Source organism: Stomoxys calcitrans, chromosome 1 (assembly GCF_963082655.1).
Source record: "Stomoxys calcitrans chromosome 1, idStoCalc2.1, whole genome shotgun sequence".
Lineage (NCBI taxonomy): Eukaryota > Metazoa > Arthropoda > Insecta > Diptera > Muscidae > Stomoxys > Stomoxys calcitrans.
In genome coordinates this window covers 147755968-147770045 of record NC_081552.1, presented here as the reverse complement: position 1 = coordinate 147770045, position 14078 = coordinate 147755968, and the positions used below count along the sequence as shown (strand labels likewise).

At 38.8% G+C, this 14078-nt stretch overlaps 1 protein-coding gene across 2 annotated transcripts in view; it reads right to left on the bottom strand.

Annotated features, from left to right (window-relative positions):
- Nucleotides 1-1760: 1760 nt before the first annotated feature.
- The window catches only part of LOC131994157 (uncharacterized), a 33590-nt gene continuing 21272 nt past the window's right edge, over nt 1761-14078 (bottom strand). For both annotated transcript variants that reach the window (XR_009396494.1, XM_059360558.1), the window contains exon 2: nt 1761-2298. Coding sequence is in view for 1 of the 2 variants with exons in the window: in XM_059360558.1 (XP_059216541.1) it covers nt 1817-2298 (482 nt within the window). In the remaining variant the exon portion in view is untranslated. The remainder of the gene's footprint in view (nt 2299-14078) is intronic.

Genomic DNA, 14078 nt, shown 5'->3' with positions numbered 1-14078 from the left:
TGAGGCTCATTTCTGGTTGAATGGCTACGTAAATAAGCAAAATTGCCGCATTTGGAGTGAAGAGCAACCAGAAGCCGTTCAAGAACTACCCATGCATCCCGAAAAATCTACTGTTTGGTGTGGTTTGTACGCTGGTGGAATCATTGGACCGTATTTTTTCAAAGATGCTGTTGGACGCAACGTTACGGTGAATGAACACATTTCGAACCGAACACTGATTTTGGTAATAAAATTCAATGATTTGCAAGCGTTGCTCGTTAGTAAGTCTACTCATGATGAAATGTCAAAGCATACTGAGCATCTTTCTCTTTGACACCATGTCTGAAATCCCACGTGATCTGTCAAATACTAATGCATGAAAATCCTAACCTCAAAAAAATCACCCTTTATATGGTTCAGATCGGTTTATTTTTAGTTATAGCTACTGAAAAGACCAATATTTTGTTATACACAATTGAACAATGACTTGTACTTATTAGTACTTGGTCCAAATCGGATCATATTTCGATATAAATGCTATTGGACATAAGGTTTGCAATTTTTACCCGATTTTGATGAAAGGTGGTTTACATATGTACCCGAGGTGGTGGGTATCCAAAGTTCGGCCCGGCCGAACTTAACGCCTTTTCACTTGTTTTTTTTTTTTTTGAATAATAGTTTGTTTATTTGAAGAGATCAACAAACGTAAAACGACTACAATATTCGAGAGGCTACAATTTCCATCATGGCAACGCTTGGTCACATATGGCAAGACTGGTGGCCTAACTGAAAGTGCAAAATACCTGTGGGGAACAATATCGGATCCAAGAATGGGTTGTTTTGTGCATCTTAGCTCCATTGCGGATGAAACTATCCGACGCACTGAATTAAATACTGCACTTAATGCCTCTGGACATTGTGGCTAGACAAATTGCTGCAACCTCTGCCGTGAGGATATGGGACATTCTCCTTTGGTCATTGCCCGATATACAAGAAAGTGTGGACTACGTTTTTTGAGCAGCTATTTTTATAAAAATTATTATTTCACTGTTCCTGATATTCCTGATTGAAGTTATAATATCCCTGGTGATAGAGGGTTTGCAGATTTCTACAGGTTGATTCCACACTGGATGACCATGTGGGCTTTGGAGTGTACTCCGAAGAACTTGGACTAGGTATATCGAGAAGTTTACCCGATCACTATAGTGAATATCAATCGAAGATTCTTGAAATAAAAGAAGAGGGAGAATAGTTAAGATATACTCTCATAACGACAATTGGCATAAAAATCTTGTCAGACTGTCTGAAAGCCAAATCTATAGATAACGTATTTCTGAATTCATAAACCGCACTTGACTTTGACAGAGATGGCTGAACTGTTTGAAATTTACCTGTTCTGGTTACCGGCTTATAGAGATATTCAGCGGGATTGTAGAGCAGATGAACTTACTAGACTTGGGACTAGAAACCGTATGACAGGTGGACATGAATTAGGGGTTTTGGCGCGTCAGCATAATTTGGCCCAATTTAAACAAGAGGTCCACAGCTTTGCTATGTATGTGTCATAAAATGTAGTCTCAATCATCGTATCTATACTGAATGGTAATCAACTGATAGAAAAACCCGCTGATTGACTTAAGCTTAAGATATGGTTGGTTCTGGAAGTGCATTATCCCTTAGCTTTCACATGCGTTTAAATTATCCATGTGCATTTCACCAAAATTCACTCAGTAACTTAATTAAGGCTGTAACTCAATTCATTAAAACATTTGATTAAACCCCAAAAATCATTTATTTCAATAATAACATTAAAGTTTTGTTGTGATGAACTAACATTTTAATACGGATAAAATTTTTTTAGTTCAGGTCTGTTGTTATTAGCAGCAAATCGTGGACGATTCGATGGACCCATCATCCTATTTGGCGAAGTAGGCATCCCCATCTGAAAGCGTGGTACATAAAATGAAGGCCAGTGATAATGCGGCACAGGAACAAAAATTACAGGAGGCGGCATATTAGCATTGCAATGACAGCAGTGTTCGTGATTGGCTATTCCATGACGGATTTTGGTCTGATGATGTGCTGGTTGATGTCGGGCGATATTTGTATTATTTCCATTGCATCGAGAAGTTTGTGATCTTCTGATGGTTTGTTCTTTAGTTTTGTATGCTTTTACTTTTGAATCAGACCCATAAAGGTGTCGTATTCGATCTTGCTCTCGTTCTCTATCGCGAAAATAAGGAGTTGGTGATTTGTGAGACAGATTCTGTTTCTCTTGTACATCATTGCTTTTGTTTCGTCTATTTTTGAAATTGGCATCTAAAAATTAAAAGAAATTTAATCATAAAAAAATTAACTATAGTTTTTTACAAAAACAAGAAAACAAGGTTGCATAATAAAACATACACACTAGACCGTCCCATGCTAAAAAGGAGAATTTTTTTTGCAAAGAGAAACGCATACCCTCCATTTTTTATACAGTCGACCATAGATGGGTGTATATTAATTTCATCATCCCGTTTGTAACACCTCAAAATATGCGTCTAAGACCCCATAAAGTATATTTATTCTCGATCGTCATGACATTTAAGTCGATCTAGCCATGTCTGTCCGTCTGTCTGTCGAAAGCACGCAAACTTCCGAAGGAGTAAAGCTAGGCGCTTGAAGTTTTGCACAAATACTTCTTATTAGTTTAGGTCGGTTGGTATTTGAAATGGGCCAAATCGGTCCAAGTTTTGATATAGCTGTCATATAAAACTGTCTTGGGTCTTGACTTCTTGAGCTTCTAGAGGGCGCAATTTTGATCCGATTTGGCTGAAATTTTTGATGTTGCTTTCAACATTTGTGCCAAGTATGGTTCAAATCGATTCATATTCTGATATGACTGCCTTATAAACCGATCTCCCGATTAGACTTCTTGCGCTTTTGGAGAGCGCAGTTCTTATCCCATTTAGCTGAAATTTTGTTTCGTTACGACTTCAAACAATCGTGTTAAATATGGTTAATTCGGTCCTAAACCTGATATAGCTGCCATGTAAATCGATCTTGAATCTCTACTTCTTGAAAGACTGGAGTGCGCAATTCTTTTCGGATTTTGCTGAAATTTTGCATGTCATGTTTTGTTATGTCTTCCAACTACTGTGCCGAATAAGACGTCTTGAGCCTCTATAGGGCGCAATTATTATCTGATTTGGCTCAAATTTTGTACAACGGCTTTTCCAATGACCTTCAACATACGTGTCAAATATGGTCTGAATCAGTCTATTGCCTGATACAGCTCCCCTTTAAACCGATCTCCGTGTCTTACTTCTTGAACCACTAAAGGGCGCAGTTTTTATTCGATTTGGCTGAAATTTTATACAATGACTTCTACTATGGTCTCCAACGTTTGATTCAATTATGGTCAGAATCGAAGGAAAGAACAGAAGTTGGTGTTGTTAAGCTAGTAAAGAGAAACGCAATAGCAGCCTCGTCCTACAGACCTCTATGTATGTTTGACACAGCCGGTAAACTACTGGAGAGACTCAAAAAGCCCAGACTGGAAGAAGCTATAAACACTAACAAGTAAAAGCGTGCTAAGTTCGGCCGGGCCGAATCTTATATACCCTCCACCATGGATCGCATTTGTCGAGTTCTTTTCCCGGCATCTCTTTTTAGGCAAAACAAGTAAAAAGGCGTTAAGTTCGGCCGGGCCGAACTTTGGATACCCACCACCTCGGGTATATATGTAAACCACCTTTCATAAAAATTCGGTGAAAATTTCATACCTTATGCTCATATACCTCATTCCGATCTGAATTATATACGTCAAGGATGTCGAAAAGCCGAACATAAGTCACTGTGTCAAATTTCAGTGAAATTGGATTATAAATGCGCCTTTTATGGGGCCAAGACTTTAAATCGAGATATCGGTCTACATGGCAGCTATATCCAAATCTGGACCGATTTGGGCCAAGTTGCATAAACATGTCGAAGAGCCTAACACAAAGCACTGTCTCAAATTTCGGCGAAATCGGACAATAAATGCCTCTTTTATGGGCCCTAAACCTTAAATCCAGAGTCTATCAAATCGGTCTATATGGCAGCTATATTCAAATCTGGACCGTTCTGGGCAAAATTGAAGAAGGACGTCGAAGAGCCTAACCAAACTCACTGTCTCAAATTTCAGCGACATCGGACAATAAATGCGTCTTTTATGGCCCCAAAACCTAAAACCAAGATATCGGTCTATATGGGAGCTGTATCCAAATCTGGACCGATCTGTGCGATATTGCAGAAGTATGTCAAGGGGCTTAACTTAACTCACTGTTCCAAATTTCGGGGACATCGGGCAATAAATGAGCATTTAATGGGCCCAAAACCATAAATCAAGAAATCGGTCTATATGGCAGCTATATCCAAATTTGAACCGATCTGGACCAAATTGAAGAAATATGCCAAAGGGCCTAACACATATCACTGTCCCAAATTTCAGCTAAATCGGATAATGAATGTGGCTATTATGGACCTTACACCATAAATCGGAGGATCGATCTATATGGCAGCTATATCCAAATCTGGACCGATCTGAGCCAAATTAACGAAGGATGTCGATGGGCCTTACACAATTCACTGCCCCGAATTTCATCAAAATCGTATAATAAATGTGGCTTTTGTGGGCCTAAGACCCTAAACCGGAGGATCGGTCTATATGGCAGCTATATCCAAATCTGAACCGATCTGGACCAAATTTAAGAAACATGTCAAGGGGCCTAAGGCAACTCACTGTCCCAAATTTCAGCGAAATCGGACCATAAATGTGGCTTTTATGGGCCTTAGACCCTAAATCGGAGGATCGGTCTATATGGCAGCTATATCCAAATCTGCACCGATCTGAGCCAAATTGACAAAGGATGTCGAAGGGCCTAACACAACTCACTGTCCCAAATTTCAACAAAATCGGATAATAAATGTGGCTTTTATGGGCCTAAGACCCTAAATCGGCGGATCGGTCTATATGGGGGCTATATCAAGATATAGTCCGATATAGCCCATCTTCGAACTTAACCTGCTTATGGACAAAAAAAGAATCTGTGCAAAATTTCAGCTCAATATCTCTATTTTTAAAGACTGTAGCGTGATTTCAACAGACAGACGGACAGACGGACGGACATGGCTAGATCGTCTTAGATTTTTACGCTGATCAAGAATATATATACTTTATAGGGTCGGAAATGGATATTTCGATGTGTTGCAAACGGAATGACAAAATGAATATACCCCCATCCTTCGGTGGTGGGTATAAAAATGATATAAGAAAAGATTTGCTCTGCCATTAGAGCGATATCAAGATATAGTCCGGTTTGGACCACAATTAAATTATATGTTGGAGACCTGTGTAAAATGTCAGCCAATTCGAATAAGAATTTCAATTGAAATTTCATTTCAATCGGATAGGAATTGCGCCCTCTAAAAGCTCAAGAAGTCAAATCCCCAGATCTGTTTATATGACAGCTATATCAGGTTATGGACCGATTTCAACCATACTTAGCACAGTTGTTGGATATCATAACGAAATACTTCGTGCAAAAATTCATTCAAATCGGATAAGAATTGTGCCCTCTAAAAGCTCAAGAAGTCAAGACCCAAGATCGGTTTATATGGCAGCTATATCAGGTTATGGACCGATTTAAACCATACTTGATACAGTTGTTGGGTATCATAACAAAACACGTCGTGCAAAATTCCATTCCATTCGGATAAGAATTGCGCCCTCTAGAGGCTCAAGAAGTCAAGACACGAGATCGGTTTATATGGCAGCTATATCAAAACATGGACCGATTTAAACCATACTAAGCACAGTTGTTGGATATAATAACAAAACACGTCGTGCAAAATTTCATTTCAATCGGATAAGAATTGCGCACTCTAGAGGCTCAAGAAGTCAAGACCCAAGATCGGTTTATATGGCAGCTATATCAGGTTATTAACCGATTTGAACCATACTTGGCGCAGTTGTTGGATATCATAACAAAACACGTCGTGCAAAATTTCATTCCAATCGGATAAGAATTGCGCACTCTACAGGCTCAAGAAGCCAAGACCCAAGATCGGTTTATATGGCAGCTATATCAAAACATGGACCGATATGGCCCATTTACAATACCAACCGACCTACACTAATAAGAAGTATTTGTGCAAAATTTCAAGCGGCTAGCTTTACTCCTTCGGAAGTTAGCGTGCTTTCGACAGACAGACGGACGGACGGACGGACAGACGGACGGACATGGCTAGATCGACATAAAATGTCACGACGATCAAGAATATATATACTTTATGGGGTCTCAGACGAATATTTCGAGTAGTTACAAACAGAATGACGAAATGAGTATACCCCCATCTTATGGTGGAGGGTATAAAAAAGGGTTATCCTAAAGGCAGCACGGCAGGGCAGCTTTTGATTACTCTTTGGTCTACCACATGAATAGTAGATGCCAAGAACTTTTTTTATAGGAGACATGGGGAGGTTAACTATTACATATCCCAAATGCTGACAAGACACTGATATTTTAGGTTTAGTGGTTTTATAGCCAGTAAGGCGGATTGTAAGCCCGAAATAACACATAGATAACGACTTATATGTATGCAACAATCCATTTTTCCATCTTAGCCAAAAAAAAAAACATGGGAAACATTCCCCTTGGCAAACTTTTTTTGACACTTTGTGGTACCTGAATTGATGAATATCACCGTTTTGCCATGCCTATGAACTAAGATCAGCATTCGTGAAAAATTTCATGGTTTAGCTTTAGCCGTTTTTTATAAACAGAGATTAATGACATACATAATCGAAATAAAATAAAAAAATTATTGAACAATTTTTGAAAGAGAAACAAATCTTTCGAGACTAAATGAAATGGCAAAGAAAATCTCCGATCATTTAGCTCGTCTCGAAGGAGAAACAAACAAAAATTGTGAAATTTAATGATCTTCGCCCTAACAGGCAAAAAACTTCCAACAATACAACTTCCAACAGATCCACAGAATCATGTGCACCATGGAAGTAATGCAATTGCCACAGATAAAAAATTTGTCATTACTAGAGATGGGCGATGGATAAATACCCAATAGGCATTAACCCGGTAAATGGGTAAATATCCGGTTATTTACCCAAAAGCCGGGTATTTATAATTTTGCAGATGTCTTCGGTATAATAACATTTTTCAAAAAATGTTCAACAAACAAGTGTAGAGGTCTATCAAAACTCACTGCTTCAATTTTCATCAAAATCGGATGAAAAATGCTCATTTTATGGGCTTAATCCTCTATATCGGGAGATCGGTCTATATGGCAGCTATATCCATATATGGTCCGATCTGCACGATATTAAAAAAGGTTAAGAGGGGTACCTGAACACGCTATGCCAAATTTCATTGAAATAGGATGAGCAAGTAAGATCGTGCTGAGTTCGGCATGGCCGAATCTTATATACCCTCCACCATGAATCGCATTTGTCGAAGTCTATAGGCGGTATCTCTTTTCAGGCAAACATATAATATTGAATAAGAACTGTTATGCTTTTGGAGCTATATCAAGTTATTGTCCGATTCGGATCATAAATGAATGGTGAACATTGTAGAAGTCATTGTGTAATATTCGAGTTCATTCGGATTAGAATTGCGCCTTGTAGGGGCTGAAGAAGCAAACTCGGGAGTAGGTTTATATGGGAGCTGTATCAAGCTATTGATCGATTCAGATCACATCAGACACGTATGTTGAAGGTCACGATAGAAGCCCTTGTACAAAATTTCTGCCAAATCGGATGATAATTGTGCCCTCTTGAGGCCCAAGAAGTCAAGTTCCCAGATTGGTTTGTATTGCAGCTATATCAGGTTATTTACCGATTTGCGCCATACTTACCAAAACACTACGTGCAAAATTTCAGTCCAATCGGACAACAATTGCGCCCTCTAGAGGCTCAAGAAGTCAAGATCCAAGATCGGTTTATATGACAACTATATCAAAACATGGACCGATTTGGCCCATTTACAATCCCAACCGACCTACACTTATAAAAAGTATTTATGCAAAATTTCAAGCGGCTAGCTTTACTCCTCTGAAAGTTAGCGTGCTTTTGGCAGACGGACGGACGGACGGGCATGGCAAGATCTACTTCAAATGACATGACGACCAAGAATATATATACTTTATGGGGTCTCAGACGTATATTTCGAGGTGTTACAAACAGAATGACGAAATTAGTATACCCCCATCCTCTGGTGGAGGGTATAAAAACATTGAAAATAATTTCATTGTCACGTTCTTTGCCGTAGATCGTTAAATTTCACAATTTATATATATATATTCTTGATCGTCGCGACATTTTATGTCGATCTAGCCATGTCCGTCCGTCTGTCTGTCGAAAACACGCTAACTTCCGAAGGAGTAAGGCTAGCCGCTTGAAATTTTGCACAAATACTTCTTATTATTGTAGGTCTTGTAAATGGGCCATATCTGTCCATGTTTTGATATAGCTGCTATATAAACCGATCTTGGGTCTTGACTTCTTGAGCCTCTAGAGTGCGCAATTCTTATCCGATTGGAATTAAATTTTGCACGACGTGTTTTGTTATGATATCCAACAATTTTGCCAAGTATGGTTCAAAGCGGTTCATAACCTGATATAGCTGCCATATAAACCGATCTTGGGTCTTGATTTGTTGAGCCTCTCGAAGGCGCAATTCTTATCCGATTTGAATAAATTTCTGCACGAAGTATTTTGTTATGATATCCCACAACTGTGTCAAGAATGGTTAATATCGGTTCATAACCTGATATAGCTGTCATATAAACCGATCTAGGGACTTGACTTCTTGAGCTTCTAGAGGGCGCAATTCCTATCCGATTTGGCTGAAATTTAGTATGAGGTATTTTATTCTTACTTTCAACAACTGTGCCAAATAAGGTTCAAATCGGTTTATAACCCGAAATAGCTGCCTATTTATTATCAGATTTGCCTGAAATTTTTTACGACGGATTCTCTCATGACCATCAACATACGTGTGTATTATGGTCTTAATCGGTCTATAGCCCGATACAGCTCCCACATAAATCGATCTCTCTATATAACTTCTTGAGCCCCCAAAGGGCGCAATTCTTATTCGAATTGGCTGACATTTTACACAGGTCTCCAACATATAATTTAATTGTGGTCCAAACCGGACCATATCTTGATATCGCTCTAATAGCAGAGCAAATCTTTTCTGATATCCTTTTTTGCCTAAGAAGAGATGCCGGGAAAAGAATTCGACAGATTCGGCCCGGCCGAACTTAGCACGCTTTTACTTGTTAATATGAAATTCGTAGTCTACTCTTGAAAACCTTTCATTTGGATCCCGTATTGTTCGGATGGGTTCACTTTTCCGCTCCTTCCAATATCAATAAATTATATAGCCTATTGCTCCTTCCAGACCACTCCCCACAATCTGTGAAAATTTGAAAGAAATCGGTTCAGCCGTTTTTGAGTCTATACGGAACAAACAAATTTACAAACCCACAAACAAATAAACAATAAACATACGATAAAAGTACATGTTTTGCGATAAATTCTTGCGAAAATTTGTAGCACATATAAATTTTTTAACGGTGCCAATACCTTTCTTTCTTGATGTTAAAAAATGTTATTCGAGGTTTCAACTAATTTTGTGCCCTCCACCATAGGATGGGGGTACTCTAATTTCGTCGTTCTGTTTGAAACACCTCGAAATATGCGTTTGAGACCCCATAAAGTATATATATTCTTGATCGTCATGTCATTTTAAGTCGATCTAGCCATGTCCGTCCGTCTGTCTGTCGAAAGCACGCTAACTTTCAAAGGAGTAAAGCTAGCCGCATGAAATTTTGCACAAATTCTTTTTATTAGTGTAGATCGGTTGGAATTGTAAATGGGGAAAATCAGTCCATGTTTTGATATAGCTACCATATAAACCGATCATGGATCTTGACTTCTTGAGCCTCTAAAGGGCGTAATTCTCGTCCGATTTGACTGAAACTTTGCAGGTGGTGTTTTGGTATCACTTCCAATAACTGTGCTAAGTACGGTTGAACTCGATTAATAACCTGGTATAGCTGCCGTATTAACCGATCTTGAATCGGGACTTCTTGAGCCGCCAGAGAGCGCAATTTTCATCCGGCTGAAATTTTGCATGAGGTGTTTGTCCAACAACTGTGCATAATATGGTGCAAATCGGTAGATAACTTGATATATTCAGCTGCCATATAAATCGGTTGTAATCCAATTTGGCTAAATTTTGTACAACGGCTTCTCCCATGACCTTCAACATACATGAGAAATATGGTCTGAATTGATCTATAGCTTGATACAGCTCCCATATATACCGATCTTCCGATTTTGCTTCTTGAGCCCCTACAAGGCGCAATTTTTATCCGAATGAACTGAAATATGACATAATGACTTCTACAATGTTCGGCATTCATTTATGGTCCGATTCGGACTATAACTTGATATAGCTCTAATAGCATGCCTATAAAGATATACCGCGCATATAACTCGACAAATGCGATCCATGGTAGCGGGTATATAAGATTCGGCCCGGCCGAACTTAGCACGCTCTTACTTGTTTTAGATTGGTATTGAAACAATGACGGCTTGGTACCAAATCCAACGACACACAGAAAAAATTAAAAACTAGGTTCAATTAAGAAATTTGTACATGCATTAAAAAATTTGCTGAAATCGGTCCTATGAAGGAATTTGTATTATTGATTAATTTGGCAATTAAGGTTTATATGCTCAAAAATCCAATTAAAGTGGTTATTAACTCCATAAACCAATTTTTTGATATTTTTCATATGAATAAAAAAATTTTTATTTTATTGGATTAAATTGCGTATAAAACATGATGAAATAAATTGCCTACAAAAAAAAAAGTAAAAGCGTACTAAGTTCGGCCGGGCCGAATTTTATATACCCTCCACCATGGATCGCATTTGTCGAGTTCTTTTTCCGGCCTCTCTTCTTAGGCAAAAAAGGATATAAGAAAAGATTTGCTCTGCTATTAGGGCGATATCAATATATGGTCCGGTTTGGACCACAATTAAATTAAATGTTGACGACTTGTGTAAATGGTCAGCCAATTCGAATAAAAACTGCGCTCTTTGGGGGCTCAAGAAGTAAAATAGAGATATCGATGTATATGGGAACTGTAACAGGCTATTAATCGATTCAGACCGTAATAACCACGTATGTTGATGGTCATAAGAGAATCCGTCGTACAAAATTTCAGGCAAATCGAAGAAGTCAAGATCCCAGATCGGTTTATATGGCAGCTATATTAGGTTATGAACCGATTTGAACCTTATTTGACACAGTTTTTGCAAGTAAGAATAAAATACGTCATGCAAAATTTCATCCAAATCGGATAGGAATTGCGCCCTCTAGAAGCTCAAGAAGTCAATTCCCTAGATCGGTTTATATGACAGCTACATCAGGTTATGGACCGATTTGAACCATACATGGCACAGTGGATATTTGGATATCATAACAAAACACGTTTTCGTCGGTTTATATGGCAGTTATATCAAAACGTGGACTGATATGGCCCATTTACAATCACAGATGGACGGACGGACATGGCTAGATCGACATAAAATGTCACGACGATCAAGAATATATATACTTTATGGGGTCTCAGACGAATATTTCGAGTAGTTACAAACAGAATGACGAAATTACAATAGTATACCCCCATCCTATGGTGGAGTGTATATATATATATATATATATATATCCTATTTAACTATCCCATGCCTAGGAAAAAGAAGAACAAATGTCGTTTCCATTATGATCCTCACTTCCTTGTCGGGGACTTGGTCTGTAAAGAGTATTATAAGCAAAATAATCTATATACGTATCTAAAATAAATCTTTTAATTACCAATCTCAGCATTTGGCGAACCTTACCATAAAATCTAGATCCACATATGTTATGTTGAAAACGGCGCCGTTTTCCACGTTAATATAATCTCTATGGACAATAAACATTTTTGTCGCTTTTCACTATTGCAGCGTAACATACATTTTTTTACTTTGAAACTATAATTAAATTATTTATATTTTATGGAGAGATACAGAAACTACACTTTTTATTTTTCTTGAAATTTTTTTTGTGTAGCCACGCAATTTTTTGTCGGTATATGATATAGCATGCTGAGGATATGGACAAAACATTTAACCCAACTGCTAGTGTCCGATGTTGGCGGTGAAGAGGATACCGCAGAACCAATCCTGATGATGGTATGGAATGTTTAACTGCTAGTCAGAATAAGGTCCAAGTAGCAGTGACCCGACTAAAGAACAACTAGGCAGTAGGGGCCGACGGGTTACCCGCTCAACTATTTAAGACCGGAGGCGACGCGCGAAGGCGATGTGCATCAGCTTATCTGCGCAATCTGGCTAGAAGAACGCATACCCGATGATTGGAACTTCAGCATGCTATATCCCGTACACAAAAAAGGAGACAAGACGGAATGTGCCAACTACAGAGGAATAAGTCTCCTCCCCATTGCATGCAAGATACTCTCGAGCGTACTGTGTGAAAGATTAAAACCTAAAGTCAATGAGATAATTGGGCCCTATCAATGCGGCTTTAGACCTGGAAAATCCACCCCAGACCAGATATTCACACTGAGCCAAATCGTGGAAAAGACCCGAGAAGGACAAATCAACACCTACCACCTCTTTGTTGACTACAAAGCCGTCTTCGATACTCCTTTACGTTCAAAGGTATTTCAAGCCATGTCTGAGTTTTGTATTCCTGCAAAATAATAAGACTCTGCAGGATGACGCTTGCTGATATGCGTTCCTCAGTAAGAAGAAGACAGCCTATCGTGTGATCTCTTTAATATCCAGCTGGAGAAGATTGTACGAGATGCAGATGTGAATAGATATGGCACACTTATCATAAGAGAAAACATGCTACTCACCTAAGCTGACGAAATCGATATCATAAGTCGGTCACCGGAAGTAGTAACTGCAGCCTTTGAAAGATTCGAAAGAGAGTCAGTAAAAATGTGTCTGGCAGTAAATGGAGATAAGCCGAAATGGATGGTTTCAACTCCAAAGAAGCCGTGCACAACCGAGCAGATAAAGTAAATGGAGAAAGTTGGGAACCACAACTTTGAGACAGTCAGTAACTTTATCTTCCTCGGCACCGCCGTAACCGAAACGAATGACACCAGTTTTGAGATTAAGCGAAGAATAATACTGGCAAACAGATGCTACCTTGGACTAAGTAAGCAGTTTTGAAACAATTCCACCTCTCCACAGACGAAGATTACACTATACAAGGCACTGATACACCCGTGCTGTTATATGGTTCTGAAGCATGGGTACTTGTGAAAGCAGATGAGGCAGTGCTTGGAGTATTTGAGAGAATGATTCTTCGTAAAATATATGGACCAGTTTGCGTTAATGGAGAATATAGTCGACGTATGAACCACGAGCTGTATGAGCTGTATGACGACGATAGCATAGTTACACGCATCAAAATACAACGGCTACATTGGCTAAAGAAGCTCCAGCAAAGAAGTCTTTTGAAGGCAAACACGGTGGTACACGCAAACCGGGAAGACCAAAAGCCCGATGGAACAAATGTTCTGTCATAGCCAATTTAAGTAAAGTAAAAAAAATGTTACCAAAATTGTATGTGCCTTAGAAATTCTTGTTGTGTTTTTTTTACCTGGCAGTTATTTGTGTGTTGCTCCAATGATTTTTGTCAAAATGCTGGTATGTCCAACCAGCATTTCTGTACCGACACTTAAAAAATTGTCACTTTCAGCTCTCGTCCGATCTGCCCAATATACCGAGCTCTTTGGTGAGTCAAAAAAAAACTGAAAACATATTGTGTGAGAGAATGTGTCCATAGCAGTGACGATTACCCAACTAAAATTATTTGCAAGCCCATGGTCCAGCTTTGGATTATTTTCTTGTGTAGTGTGCAATAGTGTTAGTACATTTGCCCATCACGACCAAAAACACACCCTTTCTTTCTAGTATGAGAGAAGCTAGAGAATAACTATTGCTTCAGAACACGAATAATC